The sequence below is a fragment of the Saccopteryx bilineata genome, chromosome 1 (genome assembly GCF_036850765.1).
Source record: "Saccopteryx bilineata isolate mSacBil1 chromosome 1, mSacBil1_pri_phased_curated, whole genome shotgun sequence".
NCBI lineage: Eukaryota > Metazoa > Chordata > Mammalia > Chiroptera > Emballonuridae > Saccopteryx > Saccopteryx bilineata.
The window spans coordinates 189,539,931-189,562,805 of record NC_089490.1 but is presented as its reverse complement, the minus strand read 5'-3'; the positions used below and the strand labels follow the sequence as shown (position 1 = coordinate 189,562,805).

At 37.7% G+C, this 22,875-nt stretch overlaps 1 protein-coding gene across 15 annotated transcripts in view; it reads right to left on the bottom strand.

Moving 5' to 3' along the window:
- INPP4B (inositol polyphosphate-4-phosphatase type II B) overlaps positions 1-22,875 on the bottom strand; it is a 708,587-nt gene that overhangs the window by 85,683 nt on the left and 600,029 nt on the right. For all 15 annotated transcript variants that reach the window (XM_066232845.1, XM_066232867.1, XM_066232856.1 and 12 more), the window contains one exon: positions 13,258-13,411. In XM_066232845.1, the coding sequence (XP_066088942.1) occupies positions 13,258-13,411 (154 nt within the window). The remainder of the gene's footprint in view (positions 1-13,257; positions 13,412-22,875) is intronic.

The following is a 22,875-nucleotide window of genomic DNA, read 5'->3' as shown; positions in this document are numbered from 1 at the left end:
CCAGTGCAGACTGGTGGTTAACAGGGCAGGCTATCAGCTAAGAATGCAGGGCCAGAAGCCAAGCTCTTTCTCACAAAATTCTAAATATTCATGTAGTTCAGAAATATTAATATTTAAGTTCTTTGATGAAAATAATGTTCTTTGCTTGTAATTTTACAAAATAAAACAGATTTGTTATATATTAGAAACCTACTAAAATAAATTGTTTAATGTTGAGAATAAGTTCTGGAATATAATGATTTTCATGCAGGTATGTGTAAATATGCCCATGTACTGAAGACATCCACTTAATAATATCAAGAAAATCTGCCCAAAGAAAATAAATAAGCCATGGAGATGTAGTGAACAGAGAAAGAAATATAGGTAATAACATTTTAATAACTTTGCACAGTGACAGATGGTTATTAGACTTTGTGTGGTGATCACATCGTAAGGTATATAAATGATGAATCATTTTATCATATACCTGAAATGAATATAATATTGTACCCCAACTCTACTTGAATTAAAAAAAAACCTGTCAAAACATTTCTTGCCAGGGTTTATAGCTGGGTACATTAGAAAGGAGTACTCAGTGACCTAGGTATTTGGTCTTTCCCACAGTGCATTTCATGATAGTCTTCTGGAGACAGGGAGATACAGGCTGTGCAATGAGCTAAGCGGATAAATACATAGGAAGTTGAACACACACTCCCAAAGAGTAGTGATTAACAAGTATTATTTCAAAGCATAGAGGGTTTTTTTAGTGATGTTCCTCAAAGATCTGTATTTATCTCTATTTTCCCATCATTTTTATCCATTACTTCTGTGATTTGCCAGAAAATATTTATAAAATGTGAATAAAATAAACCTGGGTAGGACAGTAGATATGATGGATGAAAAAAATAGGTATTTATTAGACTGTACTCAAAAGTGTATTATACTGCAGTCATGGGTTTAGACATCAATCTTTTCAGTACTATTGAGATAGACTGTGTCTTAATCTCCTTGTGCCTCTATATTTCACAATTTTTAACACACAGTGGTGCTTAAAGGTTACTTGAATCTTGAGAAGCCTGAAAGATAGGTCACATTTAGCAAGTTTTATGGATATCAATGGAATTTGTTGTAAAATATGGCTGTCAAAGCAGCTAATGTGAACTAAGCTATCATTAATAGGATAGCATCTAAAAGTAAGAAGGTGGTCCTAACTGCATCACTCTGTGTTCCATGCTATTCCTTTGAAAAATGACCAAAAGTGGCAATTCAAAACTAAATATGTTTCTCATGAAAATTCAATCTGTACACTTATGTGTATGCATCTTCCTGTGTATACACTATCCTCCTGTCCAAAGTTTAAAATATACAGATATAGGCCCTGGCTGATTGGCTCAGTAGTAGAGCATTATTGGCCTAGCCTGTGGAAGTCCTGGGTTCAATTTCCAGTCAGGGCACACAGGAGTAGCAATCATCTAATTATTGTCCCTCCCTCTCTCCCTTCTGTCCCTCTCTCTTCCCTTCTCACAACCATGGCTTGATTGGTTCTAGTACATTGGCCCCAGGTACTGAGGATGGCTCCATGGAGCCTTCACCTCAGGTGCTAAAAATAACTCAGTTGTGAGCATGGCCTCAGATGGGCAGAGCATTGGCCCCAGATCAGGGTCACCAGGTGGATCGTGGTCCGGGCACATGTGGAAGCCTGTTTACAACCTCCTAACTTAAATTAAATATATATATATATATTTTTTTTTTTCTTCACAAAGATGGATATAGATATAAACAACAAAAAAGACATGATGATTTCTCTACAATATGTTAGATGATAATATGGGGAAAAGGAAGTAAATTGGTTCTGTTTGTGGCAAAGGATTAGATCTAAGTATGAGTAAAATGAAAAGAAATGTATTTTGATCAACAGCTGGAGTCTTCCATTCTAGAAAATAAAAGGTTTTCTATCAGTGGAGATGTGTGTCACAGGTTAAGGAAAAATTGGCAGAGATACTGTAGGTAAGCTTCTTAACATAATTTAGAAGGTTTATTATATAATCTTTTCTTTTATTCAGTGAGAAGAAGGGAGGCAGAGAGACAGTCTCCTGCATGAGCCCCTCACAAGATCCACCCGGTGAGACCACTAGGGGCGATGCTCTGCTCATCTGGAGTGTTACTCTGTTGCTCAGCAACTGAGCTCTTCTTAGTGCCTGAGGCAGAGGTCATGGAACCATCCTCAGTGCCTGGGCCAACTCTCTCCAATTGAGCCATGGCTGCAGGAAAGGGAAAGAAAGAGAGAGAGAGAGAGAGAGAGAGAGAGGTGGAGAAGCAGATGAGTGTCTCCCTATGTGCCCTGACTGGGAATCAAAACTGGGACATCCACATACCAGCTTGTCACTTTACCCCTGAGCCAACCTGCCAGGGCCACAGAATCTTTAAGGGCACATCTCTAAAATTCTAATATTTTCTGATTTTATCCTTGAGTCCTCAATTTATTATGAAAGTGAAGTCATTTGGTATTATGCATACAGTTGATGCTTACAGTATGTTTAAGAGTACAAAAAATAAAAGGTCAATTTTGTTCATAAAGAAAATATATAAAGACATACAAGCCATGAACCACTGGACCAGTTACTCTACTATTTGTGTTCAGAACAATAGAAAAGGTTTTACTTCTTTCTGCACCATTTGTATTAATCCTGGAAAAACCTGTATGGAGTAAGGTATATTATAAATCCTGGATCTAAAACAAACAAAAAACCTTAGACACCACAGATGTAAAACATTATTAAATACACACTATAAAAAGAAATTCTGCAACTTGAAAAAAAAAGTCGCAGGAGAGAGAGAAACATAAAACATAGATGGAAGCAGCAACAATTCGGAAGATGGCTGTTTAACCACATTACATATACACCAGAAACAAACACAAATTACAGCTGAAATGTAAAAACAAAGGATGGTGATGAAGAAATAAAAACTGACTGTCATGGGGTTTACTTACCCTACAAGATTTCAAAATGTATCCTAATATAAAATATAAATTAACAGAATGAAAATTCCAGGAACTGATTAAAAATAAAAGTATTGGACGTCAGAGTAATGGCGCGGTAGGAAGTGATACCGATAAAACTCCACCAAAACTCAACAAGATCTTCAACCAGAAACAGAAAAACCTATCCTTGGAGCCTCCAGATGTTTGCAATACACCCGAAGGTATGGTCGAGTGAAAAATTGGCTAAATATATAATCAAACCCCGAGGAAATAGGGAGTAAGAAATGCTCCGCCTTCCTCACTAACCTAAACAGGGTGGCTTTCACTGGGAACTGAGAATATAGAAACTGAGACGGGCAAAGGGGGTTAATAGATCCAGGCCACGGCACAAACGGCCAAACCAGGCTGTGGCACAGAGATCCAAGCTGAGGAAAAACTGTTCCTGTGGCAACCTGGGTAATACAAGCTAACACTCGCACCAAACCCAGACAAAGACAAGTGGGGCAGCCATTTTCCCCGATCTCCTGGTCAGTGCGCACAGATAGTGGGCGAGAGATTCCTTCCAAAGCCCCGGGAGTGGGTGCCCATGCTATCCCACAGAGGGGCAGAGTCAGAGGCCTTTGTGTGGGCTGAAAGCAGAATCTCCGGGCGGCCCCAGCGCCCTGGGAAAGCCACGCAAGGGGAGGGAGCAAGAGCCAATTCCAATGCTGGAACTTTTCCGTGCGGGCGGGGAATTCACTCAGAGGGTGAGGCGGCCGGCCTCATATCCTGGTCGGCGCGCACGGAGAGTGAGCAAGAGATTCCTCTGAGCACCTCAGCAGTGGCACCCGTGTTATCCCACAGAGAGGCAGAGTCAGAGACCTTTGTGTGGGCCAAAAGCGGAATCTCTGGGCCGCCCCAGCGCCCTAAGGGAGCCGCACATGGAGACTGAGCGAGAGCCAATTCCAATGCTGCAACTTTTCCCTGCAGGTGGGGGTTTCACTCAGAAGGTGAGGCGGACGGCCTGATATCCTGGTCTGCGTGCGCAGATAGTGAGCGAGAGATTCCTCCGAGTGCCTCGGCAGTGCCCACCCGTGTTATCCCACAGAGGGGCAGAGTCATGGGCCTTTGTGTGGGCCAAAAAGCGGAATCTCGGGCCGCCCCAGCGCCTTGATAAAGCCGCGCCTGGGGACAGAGCGAGAGCCAATTCCAATGCTGCAACTTTTCCGTGCAGGCGGGGGTTTCACTCGGAGTGAGAGGCGGCTGGCCTGATATCCTGGACTGCACGCACAGATAGTGGGCGAGAGATTCCTCCAAGTGCCTCAGCAGTGCGCGCCCATGTTATCCCACAGAGTGGCAGAGCCAGAGGTCTTTGAGTGGGCGGAAGCCCCACCTGATTATGCTAGCATCTCTGACTGACTGAGCCTTACCCAGAGCCCTGTGCGAGTGGGAATAGAGTGGGGAGTTGCCAGCTCTTTGAGCCTCTTACTATCCAGGCAGAGGCAGCAGCAACCCCCTAGCTGGATTATCAGGCTACTAATTGAGGAAGAAAAGACTAGGAGAAAGGCTCCAGGAACATGGACTCTCTCACTGGCTGAGCCTATAAATGCTAATGAGCCTCGACTGCCAACGAGACTGAAGCACAATACACGACATCGCCATAGAGACTTATAAACTGCAAACCAATACCTGAGCGTGCCAAAGGGGCAGAACCCGAGGTACAGAGTCACCGACCAGGAAGAGGGAGAGAAAAGAAAAAGCAAGAAGATAACCTCTCAAAATCAAGAATACTACGCAGACTTTATAGCCTATTCCATTTTATTATATTTGTTCGTTTGTATCTCTTATCTTCACTCTTGATATTTTTTATTCCTCCTCCAATTTGGTCGTTTAACTCTCTGCCGGTCTTACTCTTTCCTCTCCTTGAACTACACTACCCATGAGTGTTACATCTCCCATTATCTTTTCTTTCCTCTTCCTTTCTCTCTATGAGGGTTGCACTTCAAAACCCTTAACTCTCTCTCTCTTTCTCTCCTCTTTTTTCTTTTTTCTTCTTTTAGTGGTTTCCTCTTTTCTCTCTCTCTCTCTCTCTCTCTCTTTCTTTTCTCCCACTATATTAGTTTCTTCCTTTCTCCTTTATGTCTCTCATTCAAACCTCAATAACGAACAATAACTTCTCTGGGACTCAAACTTATGTTTGTGGCATTTTGGGGGGTTTGTACTTCACCTTTTTAACACACTAGCAGTGCACCCATCCCTGGCTCTCCATTTTATCTAGTTCTTGTTCCACTAAATATTGTACAATAGTAATTTTTTAATTTGTCCCCCCATTTTCCTGTTTCCCTCTTATTCCTCTCATCATAACCCTTAGTCAACCAACACCTAAAAACAAATCATTTTATTCTTGACCCAATTTTTTTTCTTATTTGCTTTTTGTGGGTTCATATACCCTATATGCCCTTTTTCTTTCTTTTTTTTTTTGGCCCCTTTATTACTTCTCCCCAATTCAGGTCCTCCATTACAGGCATTGTTTGTTCTATTTAGTACAATATAATTCACAGTTCACCACAAGATTTTCTCAAGAAAGAGGGGAGAGGAGAGGAGAGGAAAAAAGGAAAGGGGGAATAATTTTCTTTTTTTTTAATTTTTATTTTATTTTATATTATTTTTCTTTATTTCATTATTAATTTTTTTAAAAAAACTCATTTCAATTTTTTTAAACTTTTTATTCTTTATTAAATCTCATTAATACTATCAACAAAACCACCCTCAGATGCTATTAAGGAAGAGAAAATCGAATATCATGGATACAAAAGAAAGAGAGGTAACACAGCTAGATGAGCAAAAATCTATGGAGAAAAAATTTAATATATTGGAAACCTTGCAGCTAAATGACAGAGAATTTAAGATAGAAATCCTAAAAATCCTCCAAAATATACAAGAAAACACAGAAAGGCAATATAAGGAGCTCAGAAAACAACTCAACGAACATAAAGAATATATTTCCAAGGAAATTGAAACTATAAAAACAAATCAAATGGAGATGAAAAACTCAATTCACGAGCTGAAAAACGAAGTAACAAGCTTAGCTAATAGAACAGGCCAGAAAGAAGAGAGGATTAGCGAAATAGAAGACAAGCAACTTGAGGCAAAACAAAGAGAAGAAAAAAAAGAGACTCAAAAATTTAAGAAAATGAGATAGCCCTACAAGAATTATCTGACTCCATCAAAAAGAATAACATAAGAATAATAGGTATATCAGAGGGAGGAGAGAGAGAAAATGGAATGGAGAACATACTCAAACAAATAATAAATGAGAACTTCCCAAGCCTGTGGAAAGAACTAAAGCCTCAAATTCAAGAAGGAAACAGAAGTCAGAGTTTTCCTAACCCCAACAAACCTACTCCAAGGCATATCATAATGAAATTGGCACAAACCAACAGCAAAGAAAAAATTCTCAAGGCAGCCAGGGAAAAGAAGAATACAACATATAAAGGAAGGCCCATTAGATTATCATCAGATTTCTCAGCAGAAACTCTACAAGCTAGAAGAGAGTGGACCACAACATTTAAAGTCCTGAAAGAGAGGAACTTTCAGCCATGAATACTATACCCAGCAAAGCTATCATTCAAATATGAAGGAGAAATAAAAACATTCACAGATACAGAAAAGATGAGGAAATTTATCATCACAAAATCCCCACTCCAGGAATTACTAAAGGGGGTTCTCCAATCAGATACAAAGAACAAAAAAAAAATAAAGCCACAAGTAAAAGCTCCAAGAAGAACATAATAAAACCAAATTTAAACTGTGACAACAACAAAAAGAAAGGGGGGAGAGGATGGAGATTAACAGTAGCAAAGGAGGATGGAGTGCAAAAGTATTCACAAAATAGTGCGCTACAATGAACAGGGTAGGAACCCTTTTCATTACTTAAAGGTAACCACCATTGAAAAAACCACCACAGAAGCACATGAGATAAAAAAGATAGCAACAGAGGAAAGGTGTATGGAATAAAACCAAATAAAAACAAAAGATAGAAAAAAGAAAGAGAAGGATCAAACAAGACACAAGACTAACAGAAAGCAATCTATAAAATGGCAATAGGGAACTCACAAGTGTCAATACTTATACTAAATGTAAACGGATTAAACTCACCAATAAAAAGGCACAGAGTAGCAGAATGGATTAAAAAAGAAAATCCAACTGTATGCTGCCTACAGGAAACTCATCTAAGTAGCAAGGATAAAAACATACTCAAAGTGAAAGGCTGGAAAACAATACTCCAAGCAAATAACATCCAAAAAAAAGCAGGCATAGCAATACTCATATCTGATAATGCTGACTGTAAGACAGCAAAAGTACTCAGAGACAAAAATGGCCATTTCATAATGGCTAAGGGGACACTGAATCAAGAAGACATAACAATTCTTTATATGCACCAAACCAAGGAGCACCAAAATATATAAGACAGCTACTTATTGACCTTAAAACAAAAACTGACAAAAATACAATCATACTTGGAGACCTCAATACACCGCTGATGGCTCTAGATCGGTCATCCAAACAGAGAATCAACAAAGATATAGTGGCCTTAAACAAAGCACTAGAGCACCTGGATATGATAGACATCTACAGGACTTTTCATCCCAAAGTGACTGAGTATACATTTTTCTCCAGTGTACATGGATCATTCTCAAGAATTGACCATATGTTGGGCCACAAAAACAACATCAGCAAATTCAGAAAAATTGAAGTTGTACCAAGCATATTTTCTGATCATAAAGCCTTGAAACTAGAATTCAACTGCAAAAAAGAGGAAAAAAATCCCACAAAAATGTGGAAACTAAACAACATACTTTTGAAAAATGAATAGGTCAAAGAAGAAATAAGTGCAGAAATCAAAAGATATATACAGACAAATGAAAATGACAATACGACATATCAGAATCTATGAGATGCAGCAAAAGCAGTGATAAGAGCATATCACTTCAGGCATATATGAACAAACAAGAGAGAGCCCAAGTGAACCACTTAACTTCACACCTTAAGGAACTAATAAATGATGAACAAAGACAACCCAAAATCAGCTGAAGAAAGGAGATAATAAAAATCAGAGCAGAAATAAATGAATTAGAGAACAGAAAAACTTTAGAAAAAATTAATAGAACAAGGAGCTGTTTCTTTAAAAAGATCAACAAAATTGACAAACCCTTGGCAAGACTTACCAAGGAAAAAAGAGAAAGAACTCATAGAAACAAAATCCAAAATGAAAGAGGAGAAATTACCACAGACACCGTAGATATACAAAGAATTATTGTAGAATACTATGAAAAGCTTTATGCCACTAAATTCAACAACCTAGAAGAAATGGATAAATTCCTAGAACAATACAACCTTCCTAGACTGAGTCAAGAAGAAGCAGAAAGCCTAAACAGGCCTATTAGTAGAGAAGAAATAGAAAAAACCATTAAAAACCTCCCCAAAAATAAAAGTCCAGGCCCTGATGGCTATACCAGCGAATTTTATAAAACATTCAAAGAAGACTTGGTTTCTCTTCTACTCAAAGTCTTCCAAAAAATTGAAGAAGAAACAATACTTGCAAACACATTTTATGAGGCCAACATAACCCTCATACCAAAACCAGGCAAGGATGGCACAAAAAAAGAAAACTACAGACCAATATCTCTAATGAATACAGATGCTAAAATACTAAACAAAATACTAGCAAATTGAATACAACAACATATTAAAAAAATAATACATCATGATCAAGTGGGATTCATTCCAGAATCTCAAGGATGGTTCAACATACGTAAAACGGTTAACGTAATACACCATATCAACAAAACAAAGAACAAAAACCACATGATCTTATCAATAGACGCAGAAAAGGATTTCGATAAAATACAAGACAAAGAAATAAAAGACATCCATATCAGAATAGAAGAAGTAAAGGTATCACTTTTTGCAGATGATATGATCCTATACATCGAAAATCCCAAAGAATCCACAAAAAGACTACTAGGAACAATAAGCCAATATAGTAAGGTCGCAGGATACAAAATTAACATACAGAAGTCAATAGCCTTTCTATATGCCAACAATGAAACATTTGAGAACGAACTCAAAAGAACAATCCCCTTCACGATTGCCACAAAAAAATAAAATACTTAGGAATAAACATAACAAAGAATGTAAAGGACTTATATAAGGAAAACTATAAACCATTGTTAAGGGAAATAGAAAAAGATATAATGAGATGGAAGAATATACCTTGTTCTTGGTTAGGAAGAATAAATATAATCAAGATGGCCATATTACCCAAAGCAATATACAAATTTAATGCAATTTCCATCAAAATTCCAATGACATTTTTTAAAGAAATAGAGCAAAAAATCATCAGATTTATATGGAACTATGAAAAACCCCGAATAGCCAAACCAATCTTAAAGAAAAAGAATGAAGCTGGGGGCATTACAATACCTGACTTCAAACTCTATTATAGGGCCATGACAATCAAAACAGCATGGTATTGGCAGAAAAATAGACACTCAGACCAATGGAACAGAATATAAAACCCAGAAATAAAACCACGTATATATAGTCAAATAATTTTTGATAAAGGGGCCAAGAACGCACAATGGAGAAAAGAAAGCCTCTTCAATAAAAGGTGCTGGGAATCCTGGAAAGCCACATGCAAAAGAATGAAACTGAACTACAGCCTGTCCCCCTGTACTAAAATTAACTCAAAATGGATCAAAGATCTAAACATAAGACCTGAAACAATTAAGTACATAGAAGAAGACATAGGTACTCAACTCATGGACCTGGGTTTTAAAGAGCACTTTATGAATTTGACTCCAATGGCAAGAGAAGTGAAGGCAAAAATTAATGAATGGGACTACATCAGACCAAGAAGTTTTTGCTCCGCAAGAGAAACTGATAACAAAATAAACAGACAGCCAACTAAATGGGAAATAATATTTTCAAACAACAGCTCAGATAAGGGCCTAATATCCAAAATATACAAAGAACTCATAAAACTCAACAACAAACAAACAATCCAATAAAAAAATGGGAAGAGGACATGAACAGACACTTCTCACAGGAAGAAATACAAATGGCCAACAGATATATGAAAAGATGCTCATCTTCTTTAGTTATTAGAGAAATGCAAATCAAAACTGCAATGAGATACCACCTCACACCTGTTAGATTAGCTATTATTAACAAGACAGGTAATAGCAAATGTTGGAGAGGCTGTGGAGAAAAAGGAACCCTCATACACTGTTGGTGGGAATGTAAAGTAGTACAACCATTATGGAAGAAAGTATGGTGGTTCCTCAAAAAACTGAAAATAGAATTACCTATGACCCAGCAATCCCTCTACTGGGTATATACTCCAAAAACTCAGTAACATTGATACATAAAGACACATGCAGCCCTATGTTCATTGCAGCATTGTTCACAGTGGCCAGGACATGGAAACAACCAAAAAGCCTATCAATAGATGACTGGATAAAGAAGATGTGGCACATATACACTATGGAATACTACTCAGCCATAAGAAATGATGACATCGGATCATTTACAGCAAAATGGTGGGATCTTAATAACATTATACGAAGTGAAATAAGTAAATCAGAAAAAACCAGGAACTGCATTATTCCATACGTAAGTGGGACATAAAAGTGAAACTAAGAGACATTGATAAGAGTGTGGTAGTTACGGGGGGAGGGGGGAGAGAGAGAGGGAAAGGGGCACAAAGAAAACTAGATAGAAGGTGACAGAGGACAATCTGACTTTGGGTGATGGGTATGCAACATAAGTGAACGACAAGATAACCTGGACATGTTATCTTTGAATATATGTATCCTGATTTATTGATGTCGCCCTATTAAAAATAAAATTATTAAAAAAAGTATTTAATCCATAAAGAAAACAACAGAAGAAAATCTATACAACATGAGGAAACAATGAACTAGTAAGTGATGTAACAGATGCCCATCAGTCTCTAGCACATCATACATTCCAATCAATTCTAGATGACTCGAGTCATCCACTGACTTAATTCATTAATTAATTATAAAAAGAAAAGATTTAAGTGGCTTTTCCATCTGAGTTATTGGTTTGGATAATTTGGGGCTGTTGGAGAAATCAATTTTATTATCATAAATCATACTTTGAAATATATTATTAACTCATATAATGTCAAATTTCACAATTAACCAGAACAACAATATGACATTTTTTATCTAAAGGCGTATGAAATCAGTTAAAATATTTATGGCTAGGAAGACTGTAGTTCAAAGCAGATACTGCTAGTGAGAGTAACCTGTTGTTAAAGAGAACCACCAGAATGCTCCTACCCACCTAAATGTTGGTTATAAATGCTCGTCTCCAATAAAAGACACCAGGGTTGCTTGGTAATGGCTGAACCAAAGGAGACAGGGCAGGGAAAAGACACATGAGCCTAGAGAAGCTCATGTATCAGCAGTAAAGCAGTGAATTAAAAAATAAGAAATTAAGAAAAAAAGAGAGTAAACAGCCTGTGGTGGGAAGTGTCTGAAAGCCACTGAAACCAACCTGGGAGGGCTCCCAAGGGCTAACTCTAGAACATTCGAGCCCAGAATAAATAATAATAGTATTGGATTATAAACCAAAGAATAAAGTCACTATTCATGAGACCACACTGATATAAAGAAATAATTGTATCAATAAGTACACGGGAGAGAACGGATAACTTTCTCCACTCCTGGCAATCTAACATGGAAAGACTTAGATGTTCAAAGATGCTTATTATGTGTTAATTGCACAATTTAATTATATACCTAAAATGACAGTTTATTTTTTGATAAGTTAGTCAGGAAATATTCAGAATATAATGATATGCAGAATAGCAAGAAGGACATCTGTAATTATAATGTGTATGCCAATTTGATTACAACGTGTGTGTGCATATGTGTATAAACATAGGACATGCTTAATATAAGTGTGTCTGATTGAAATTAAAAGAACCTTACATAATCCCATTTGGGGTGTTTTTTTTGCACATTTTCTACATTATTATTTTTCTAATAAAAATTTTAAATTCAGGTAAATTGGGGCATGTATCATCAGTGACTGTATATCTCAAATATCTCTGTCGGAAATAGTTTGGGGATATTATAAGTAAATGAATAAGTTAGGTTATGCATTTGCTTTATATTACATCAAAATATAGATTCCAAAATAACTTAGAAACGGCTCCACTGTTAATCAAGTGATGGAAGATTGATGTTTCATATAATTAAACTCCTGATGAAAATGTGAGTAATGAAAAATCAGGAAAACAAATTGGAAAAACAGACATTTAATTATATAAGCAACCATATTTTTCATGTAACTCTTTTTCTTAAAGAATAAAGAAAAGCAGACTGCAAAAGAAAAGGGTGGGTGGCACTGTTTATTGTCCCCAAGCATGTAAGATGTCCTGCCAAAGGTCTGGGCAACACCAATAGCACTTATACTACCATGAACAAAAACACAGGTGTTTGTCTCGATTTTTGCTGTCAAAATTAATCACATTAGCAAAAAGATTTGAACAAAAGAAGCCATTTATAGAGACACAACTATAGTTAAAAATTTGATTATTATATTTGCTAGATAATCTTGTAATAAGCCATACATTTGAAATTATTTATCTCTATACCTGCCTATCTACTTATGTTCCCACATATGTATGCGTATATATGCATGTGTGTATATGATTGTTTACATAAAAATCTAGACTTACTAATTTGTCTTTCGAAGAATACACAAGCATATCGTTCTTACAAGGATTCAAACCTTCTTATATCTTTTTGAAATAATTCACAAAAACTATTTTTCAGAATAAGGCAAAAAGTATTTTATTTATCACATGGCATTCTTTCAGGAACCATTACAAGATACTGTGTCCTGATATTTCTCAAAGTTTCTAAGAGTTTTAAGATCAGATGCTTGTTTGGCTTTCTAATAAAATTTTGGAGGAATGCATAAAAGTAGATTAAACTGTGTCAGATTCTTCAAAAGAAAACACTGTTCTTTCTTCAAGAAGGTTGTTATGTAGCAAAAGAGGGAAAAAAGAGCACTGCAAGCAGTTCTGAAAACACAACTGAGATGCAATTTGATAAATGGCCTTCCATCATCCAAGGCAGAGCGGCGGAAAAGCAGCCTATCGGCACTTTCATCAAAAGCACTATTGAGTCCTCTTTTTCTATCTCACTTTATCATGACTTTCTCATTTTGTTTACTCAGTCAATGTTTGAGGGAAATAAAAAGAGATCTCTTACCCGTTGGCTGAGTTACACTGGAGTCCGCGGCAGGTTCCTTTTCTCCATCTTTGCTGCCACTGGGGCCCTCACTGCCCCCATCCCTTTCGATCAGCTTATCCACCATGGCAATAATGCAGTTCAGGCTCTTCCCCAGGTTGGCCCACACCCTATCCTGAAAAGAGCATGAGTATCAATACACATTTTTATTGCACAAACAAGGTAAGATGAGTTTTTGACTCATCAAATCTGGTGAGTCGGTTTGGAGAAACAAGTAGAGAAGCAAGCAATCATAGAGTGAGTGACTGACTAGTTCTGACATTCCCATTCAATTGGCCAGACTATGGATAGACAAGGAATCCATTTTCTCTTAATAAAGCAAGACTGAGGTGATATAAAGCTTTTTTACTTACTTATTTTCCTCTGTCATGAAGCAATGATAAACTACCATACAATATTAGTCCAGAATTGCGTGCAAAGTATGAAATTTAAACTGGATGTATCTATTTTTCTTATCAATACTTACTAAGAAAGCAAAGACACGCCAATATGTTTAAAGAACGCCCACCACTTGCATTAGAAATTCTTGTTTTTCTTTTTCTTCTGATAATATATAGATAGAGTTTACCACTTTAACAATTTTAAATGCCCAGTTCAGTGGCATTCAAGTACACTCACATTCTTGTGTGACATCACCACCATTCATCTCCAGAACTTCTTCATCTTCCCCAACTGAAACTCTGTCCCTCGAAACATGGACTCCTTCTTCCCTCCTTCAGCCCCTGCCAACCATCAGTCTCCTTTCTGGGTCCATGAATTTGACTACTCTAGGAAATGGGAGTTCTGTAAGTGTGGTCTCTGGCTAGTGGGAATACATCCTGCTATTGAGGGAAGAGTGGAGAGAGGATTGCTCTTAATTTCCCAAACCAGCTTTATATGTGAGATAAACTGTCAGCTCTCTTTCTGTTGCCCATGGTGAGAGGAACTTAGCATTTTGATAAAAATAAAACGAGCAGGATTGCGTGCTGCCTTTTGAATGTAAAGGAATACAAGGCATGGATCAGCTGAGCTTAATCACATTTCTGAAGAGTCTGAACAGAAGGTAATTTGAGAGGATAATTTTACATTTTATATCTATATGTTATTTTTCTTCCTTTATGGATACCTCAAGTTAAAGGATTCCACCAATAGAAAAAGTAACCTTTATAGCCACTAGAAGGATCTTTACTGGCATGATTAGCAGAGTGAAGTATGTTCATTGACCAAGACCAACAACCATACAATAAAGGGTTCTGTGGGAAACAGCAGAAACACATTTAAGTCATTAAATGCTTTAAGGACACATGAGCCGGGAGGGTGCTGGTTGGGGGCGAGAAATTCAGCACTTGTAATACACAGTTCGTGCATGAGCAGATATTTTATTGAAGTCCCACGCGGCAGCATGTCCTGAGTAGACTCATTTTATTCTTTATCTTTTGGGGAGGAGATCCTGCCTTACTGATCGTGAGAGAGGTCTGAACTTTGCTGGTCATGCTTCCTTCTATTTTATGGCTTCTACAAAGTGGACTATAGTTATTGATTTGATTTGTACTTCTGTCTCTAATAACTGACTATGAATTATTTGGGAGCTGTATCCTCAATATATTGCACAGGACCTGGGAGAAAGGCAGAGGGAGTTGGAGGGAACAAATGAGGGGAGGGGAGAGAGATGACTTTAACCCAGAGATACCCCGAGGGTGCCAAGTCAACAAAGAACTAGCCGTAATATGTATTTCATTCTGAGTCAGGTGCTGATCTTGGTTCTTCTGTATTTCTGGGTTACAACCTAAGCTCACATAAAAATCAAACTCAGTAGCAATAGATGCAAAAATCTGACTGATGTAGCAGTAAGTAGTCAGGGGCATATGGCACCTGGCAGAGAGCCACATGGACAGGGACCAGGGTGCTGGCTCAGCACACCACACATTTCTGATCTTGAAAACATCAAGAGGCCCTGGCCGGTTGGCTCAGCGGTAGAGCGTCGGCCTGGCGTGCGGGGAACCCGGGTTCGATTCCTGGCCAGGGCACATAGGAGAAGCGCCCATTTGCTTCTCCACCCCCCTTCCTCTCTGTCTCTCTCTTCCCCTCCCGTAGCCAAGGCTCCATTGGAGCAAAGATGGCCCGGGCGCTGGGAATGGCTCCTTGGTCTCTGCCCCAGGCGCTAGAGTGGCCCTGGTCGCAGCAGAGTAATGCCCCGGAGGGGCAGAGCATCGCCCCATGGTGGGCAGAGCGTCGCCCCTGGTGGGCGTGCCGGGTGGATCCCGGTCAGGCACATGTGGGAGTCTGTCTGACTGTCTCTCCCCATTTCCAGCTTCAGAAAAATACAAAAAAAAAAAAAGAAGAAAACATCAAGAGAAATCCTGACTGATTTGGATCAGTGGTTAACTTAAAAGTTGGCACTGCTTAAACAATCAACTTTTATAGGTCCAATTTTTTGATCAGCAAGAATGTGAAGACTAAAGCAGAGCTGGTATGGGGTCCGAGGTAGCCCTGTCATATCTGTACCTCCATGCCTACTTGTCACTGGCAATTTCTGAGGACTCTGACTAGTACTGGCCAGGGGACTAACAAGGCCAACTGCCATCTTCAAAAAGAAGCTTCAGTCTTGGCAGGGCAGCTCAGTTGGTTAGAGTATCATCCCAATGTGCCAAGTGTCCAGTCCGATCCCGTCAGGGCACATACAGGAGTCAATCGATAAATGCATAAATGAGTGGAACAACAAATCGATGTTTCTCTCTCTCTCCCTCTCTCTCTCTTCCCCCCTCTCTTTTTCTCTCCCTCCCTCTCTAAAATCAGTCAATAAAAAAAATTTTTAAATGAAGCTTCAGTTTATCCTTGATTGAAAGCAATTTTGTACTAAACTGGCTAGCTCAACGTCGCAAACCTTTGTTCTTACAATAGCTTGACAGCCCTTTTCTCTGATCTCAGTATAACAGGACTGTTAGATAAAAGGAGTTACAGTTAAAATACTCTAGGGCAGTGGTTCCTACCCCCCGGGCTGTGGACCGGTACCGGTCCGTGGGCCATTTGGTACTGGTCCACAGAGAAAGAATAAATAACTTACATTATTTCCATTTTATCTATATTTAAGTCTGAACGATGTTTTATTTTTTAAAAATGACCAGATTCCCTCTGTTACATCCATCTAAGACTCACTCTTGATGCTTGTCTCGGTCACGTGATACATTTATCCGTCCCACCCTAAAGGCCAGTCCGTGAAAATATTTTCTGACATTAAACCGGTCTGTGGCCCAAAAAAGGTTGGGGACCACTGCTCTAGGGAAAACACTGGCACCCGTATGGCCCAGCTATGTAATACACAACCACCAGCACACACACATCATGTATACTAAAAATAGCCAGGCACATAACATCCATCAGAATTAAATGAGATTTCCCAACCTTTGCTTCCTGTTGAACCTCCTGCTTAACTTTACCTATTAACTTATGCAAAAAATCCCTGATCTTCCTTTCTAACAACCAATCTTCTGGCTTCATCCTGAAATTTAGTCCCAACCACACAGTGGATTCAGATAACCAGCTGCTATTTCTCCAGAATTGACCTCTCCATAGTCCCCGGTTTGGACCTATATATCAGCTATCACACAAACAGGCGTAAGCACAAGTGCCACATATATCTTCATTAATCACCATGCTCACGCCATCACTCCTCTGGCCAGAAGCAGGCTAAGTACTGCAATGTGTCTCCATTCTGCTCTCAGCCTATGAGCACTTCTCTAGTTGAGTCAACCTAGAAAATTCTCCTTATTTCTCATTAGTCTTCAAAATGAAAACTTCATCTAGATTGGTCATCTTGCTATTCTAGCAACATGCTGTTAAACAGCTTAATAGATATTTTCTGAGCACTGCTATATACTTGCTCAGTGCTGAACACGGGAGACATGGAGGACACCTTGGAAGAACTAATATTTCTATCTGGACACATGCTGATTTGATGCCTAGAACACCATTTCTTCTCTCTTCCATCAATCCGAATACTAACCCTTTCAAGTCTCACCATCTCTAAGAACCATTTGTGTTACATTCCCTCTGCTTAATGCATTTTTTTTTCTTTCTAAAAGACAGTGGGTTCTTGGAGAAAAATGATCATTATTTATTAATCCTTTTATTCTCAGATGATAAAAGAATGAATGAATGAATGAAGAGATATATTTTTTCATTGTCTCTAACCTTCATATAACCTCTCTCTGAATCATTGCAACATTTTTAATATGTATCACATGACCCCCTCTCTTCTGGGGATCTATCTCAATATCTCTGCTTGTTTTATGAGTGCTGGCCATTCACTTGAATTAGACAATATGGTTGTTGAGGTCAGAATTCACATTTTATATTTAATATGTTCTCCCACAAGGACCTATAGCATTGCTGTGCACCACTGATGTTTAGTTAACATCTGTTGATTGGCTGAATAACCTGCCATTTAGAAATAAAAAGTAATTGAGATACAAGTATAGGAGGTATTACTACATCTTCATATTAGAGTTAGAACAAAACTATAACTCATAAGCTGAGTTCACCCTGATAAATGCCACATCATGCTAAAGCATTCAATTCAGTATAAATATTAAATAAAACATTTGTTTAATAAAAAATCCACTGATTGGTTAAAGTTTTTAATTTTAAATTGGTATTTGGATGTTCTTTGTACACCACTAGATAGTTGTACTAGTTGAATTATATGACATTATCAGTCAGTGTGGTATATACAATTTCCAGGGTTGATTAACAAAAAACAACTGAATGTACCCCAATATATCAATAGTCTGCCTATATACACCTCAGCATTTCTTTTAACAATTCATTAAATTGTGAGAATTCAACAACTTTTTTTTTTTTAATTTTTTTTTTTCATTTTTCTGAAGGTGGAAACAGGGAGAGACAGTCAGACAGACTCCTGCATGCGCCCGACCAGGATCCACCCAGCACGCCCACCATGGGGCGACGCTCTGCCCACCAGGGGGGGATGCTCTGCCCATCCTGGGTGTCGCCATGTTGCGACCAGAGCCACTCTAGCACCTGGGGCAGCGGCCAAGGAGCCATCCCCAGCGCCCGGGCCATCTTTGCTCCAATGGAGCCTTGGCTGCGGGAGGGGAAGAGAGAGACAGAGAGGAAAGCGCGGTGGAGGGGTGGAGAAGCAAATGGGCGCTTCTCCTGTGTGCCCTGGCCGGGAATCGAACCCTGGTCCTTCGCACGCTAGGCCGACGCTCTACCGCTGAGCCAACCGGCCAGGGCCCACAACTTTTATTTATGGAATAATGTCTGACTATTCACATTAAAATTCATTAAAGTTTAAGGGCACTTGATTTAAATGTCATTATAAATTTTTAAAGTGTGTGTATGCAAGTCTGCATATTTATTACACAAGGGCACTTTAAAATATCTGACACTGAACCAGGCACTGTACGAATCAGGAAAATATCTAAGGGAAATGATACAATCCAACCTAAAGCCACAGGAAAATCTCCATTCCATTAACAAAAATAAAATATTTGCTAAAAATACTGGTTTGAGTTGGATGATGAACTGCTGACTCAGCAAATCCATCCAATCACTTATTCCTGACTCAGCAAATCCATCCAATCACTTATTCTTACATTCACTCTGAAAAAATACATTGCACTGGTATGGACAAAACACTGCATTAGGTGCTACAAAACAGAGGACTGAAGGTGAACGTATTAACGGCATGTAGGAAAATCTAAAATTTGGCAGAGTGTCATGAATATGCATGCCCATAAAGATCTCATTTGGGGCTGCTCTTCCTTAATAGAACATTTGTGCATTTTAATGGACAGTCATGAACTTTCCTTAATCACCTTGTGTGGACTTTAATATCAAATAAGTATTCAAAGCACATTTCTCTTCGATGAAATGGACTGGAGAAGTTCAGGAATGTTCCTATACATCAAAAAAACAGATGATAGGACACACTCGGTGGCCATATAGGGAACTGGCCTAATTTCCCATCTTTGCCTGCCCTTCCTGTTGGGTAGAGTGGATGCTGTCACTGTCACTTTTTCATTACAAGGTAACAGACCAGACAACCCTAGTAAGTGTGACTTTGGAATGAAAGAAGAAAAGGGTTCTGGGACAATGGAAAAATAGTTGCTTCCACTTATATTTGCTGGGAAAATCTAAAATTATTTCTGTGTAACTAGGACCTTTGTAATAGGCATATGAATAATCAAATGAGGTTAAAATTGCCACTACTGGCTTTTTAGAAGCTTCCAGAGGCCTTAGTGCACCGTGTTCTTAGCTTTGCCATCTTTGATGTCTGTGTTCATCTAGAATTTTACCACTTCCTACAGTTGGTGATACTTTGAAGATGACTTAAATAGTCACCTCAGAGTTGATAATGCAACCGGAAAAGATGCACTAAGGGGTGAGGACATAACTGAGTATTTTAGAGAGAAACAAAACCCTTGAAATAATTCATGAATTCTAGTGGAGAAAAAGTTACCTGACAGAGTGCAGAGTTATCTTAAATTTAAATATTCTGTGTTTCAAAATAAAAAGGTAAACAAGAACAGTAACTTGTGGGCAAATTTTAACGTCATTAATTTACTCTACAAATGAGTATTGAGCACCTTTTTATGTGCAAGTGCTCTGCTAATTGTGAAGCTACAACAGCAAAGATGACATTGTCTTCACCCTTTAGAAGTTTATAAAGTTCATGAACACATGGAAGAAACAGACATATAAACAACTGATTATAATTCAGTGTTCATGAAGCTGAGTGACCACGGGATATAAGAATAATGCTTTATTATACAAAATGTTTGGAGCTGAATGCATATATGAATGTGTGTGTGTGTGTGTGTGTGTGTGCATGCTTACTGTCTGTCTACCTATATCATAAATTTTGGAAATAAATGGCCATAATTTAGTGAACTTTTTACTCATTTAGGTAACTAAACTATCAGGTGTTACGTTAGAAGTTAAATCATAGGCTAGTGTCTAGTTGGCTACAAGAATTAATTATCTCTAAAAAAAATGAGAATGATTGATTTACTTCTTATTAAGATCAGGTCAATGGTTCCACAAAGCATATTTGTAGCCAGTCAGAGAACTGAACAGAATCTCTTCTGAAAATCAATTTGCATAGGTACCTCTGTGTATGTATGGTCTGAATGACATTCCCTAGAGGTAATTTCTAGGATGAAGACATAAACTGGCAAGAGATGCTGAGAATACAAATCACTGCGGATTGCTTGTAGAGGTATCTGGCAAAATATGTTAGTCCTCAACAGTTAGTAATATTTTGCATTGTTATCTGTGATCACTGCTACCAATTATAGTAATATAAATAGCTCTATCAATCCTTCTGTCAAGGTTAAGCATTCATATTTGTTCTAGACAAATTAAAATTAAAGAAAGCTGTAATATCAAATGAACTGTGAGATGTTGATAAAAAAAATATATCCGAAACTGGTTTGTGTAAATCTTATTTCAAAATGCAACCTTTGGGAATATTGAGTTACAGAAAAACCACATTTTTTTCAGGTTATAAATGGGCTTTATTATCAGGATGCTTGACTGCTTGATGCTTGAAATATTACTGTGAATCTGTGCTATTGTTTCTATACCTCATAAATAATTGAAAAATACCTATGTATTAATGTGGATCATCTATTGTGTTCATGTGACATAAACACATTTTACCTTAATAAGGCATAGCAAATGTTCCCTTAGCTTAAGAATAGAACTAAAATTTGAAATTTGATTTACATTTACAACATGAAGAAGGGAATTAATTAGGTAATTTGAATGCTAAAATGTCTGATACAGAAGTATAGTTCAACTAAAAATAGGTTTGGGATATAGCTAAATAATAAGAATTACTTTCTATTCTGCTCTTTGCTAGAATGAATCTGAATATAAAGGTTCAGAAGTTTATCTTTTTTTAAACAATTTTTTGAATAAGTGTAGGTAGATTTAACCCCAAGCCCATCGGTGGAGTAATACTGAAGTAAAATCACAGTGTTACAGAGAATAGTATAATTACAGAAAGCCACAAAACTGGGTCAACTTAATACTTTGGTTGGATGACATGCTTTCATATATTGGACAAACTAATCTTGGAATCCCAGCTGTTGGAAGCATCTGTTGTAGAAATGTCAGAAAGAAAAGCAGTAATGTCATCTTTTCCAGCTATAAAATGAAGAATGTTATATTAGCCTATTTCTTTGCACAATGTCATAAAATCTCAATATTCCTTTGAAATTTAATTTTTTAGCACAGTTTCAAGAAAATCAATCTTTAAAACACTCAATCATTAATAAGTAAAATCAAGCAAATAACAGACATTTTTGACCAGTGATCATTTTAGTTTCAATCTCTTCCATGTTGACTAAATAATTATTACCTAGATCTATGTCATTAGTTTTGCCAACAAAACAAGTTGAAAAGAGGCAGCTTCACACTGATTTAGAACTAACAGAGATTCTTTCTCATGACCTCAAAAAGAAAGATTTTTACATGCATCAGCAGAGTAAAATTCAGGAGTTACTAACGTATTTAACTTTCAAAAAAAGTATTATAGGAAGCTAAAATGCAGTTGTTCATGTTAGGGAATAGTTAAAAAAATATAGTCACTACAGGAGAATAAATAAAGCAAACAGGTTATTTAAAATGGAGCTGTTGTAATCTTAGGTCTAAATCTAAGCCAATGTAAGTGATTAAAGAATATTTTCATATGATATCACAGAAACCCAATTAAAATAATTTAAAACACTTAATTGATTCAGGAAGTTGACTAGATTTTTAATCAGTGCTGAAACTTTTCTAATACCTAATTAACTAGAAGAGTGATACACAATATTGTTTCCAATTCATTTAATAGCACAATCTTCAAAGGCATTTTCAATTAGCTGTATTTTCTTTGAATTTACATAATTTCTCAAAGTTAGATAAGGCTTTGGAAGCAATGGTAAATGGTTACAACTTTGGAGAATTTTCTTCTGTTTTTTAAAGTGATTTCCATTTCTTGACAAAGGAATCCTTTTAATAGAAAGTGGTTAGCAATAAGAATGCTATCTAACAATCAGACCTGGTTATTGGTGACAGACAGAGTAAACTTACATTAGGGAGAGGAGTAACTTTTCTGAGTGGGAAAGACTTTCCTAGTAATTGTGGTAAATTTAGGCAAATCATGTATATGCTTTCTAATACCAATGGGTTCCGGAGGAAATTCAGAAATTATACAAAGGGAAATGAAGAGGAAGATATATAGCTTCATTATTACTCTACTGTTCTGCCTATGAAGGAAACCAAGAGAACATAAGCTGAGAATATACCACTGAAACGACTGGAAGAAAAAATCAGGGAGAATTTCTCCTAGCAGCAAGGCTACTGAAGTAGTCACCAGAGAATGATGAAGGGTGAGCTAGCAACCATGCAGACTCCTACTGCAGCCTTGGCCAGCTGTCTGGCTCTTCACAAGGACTGAAAATATTCCTGAATTTTTCAAATCCTGCTAATAAACTCCTCTGCCCACTTTCTTTGGTGTGCATCTGGAACTTGAACCACTCTCCTCAGGCCATCCTTCCTGTACCCTTCTCTTTGTACATGATTCTA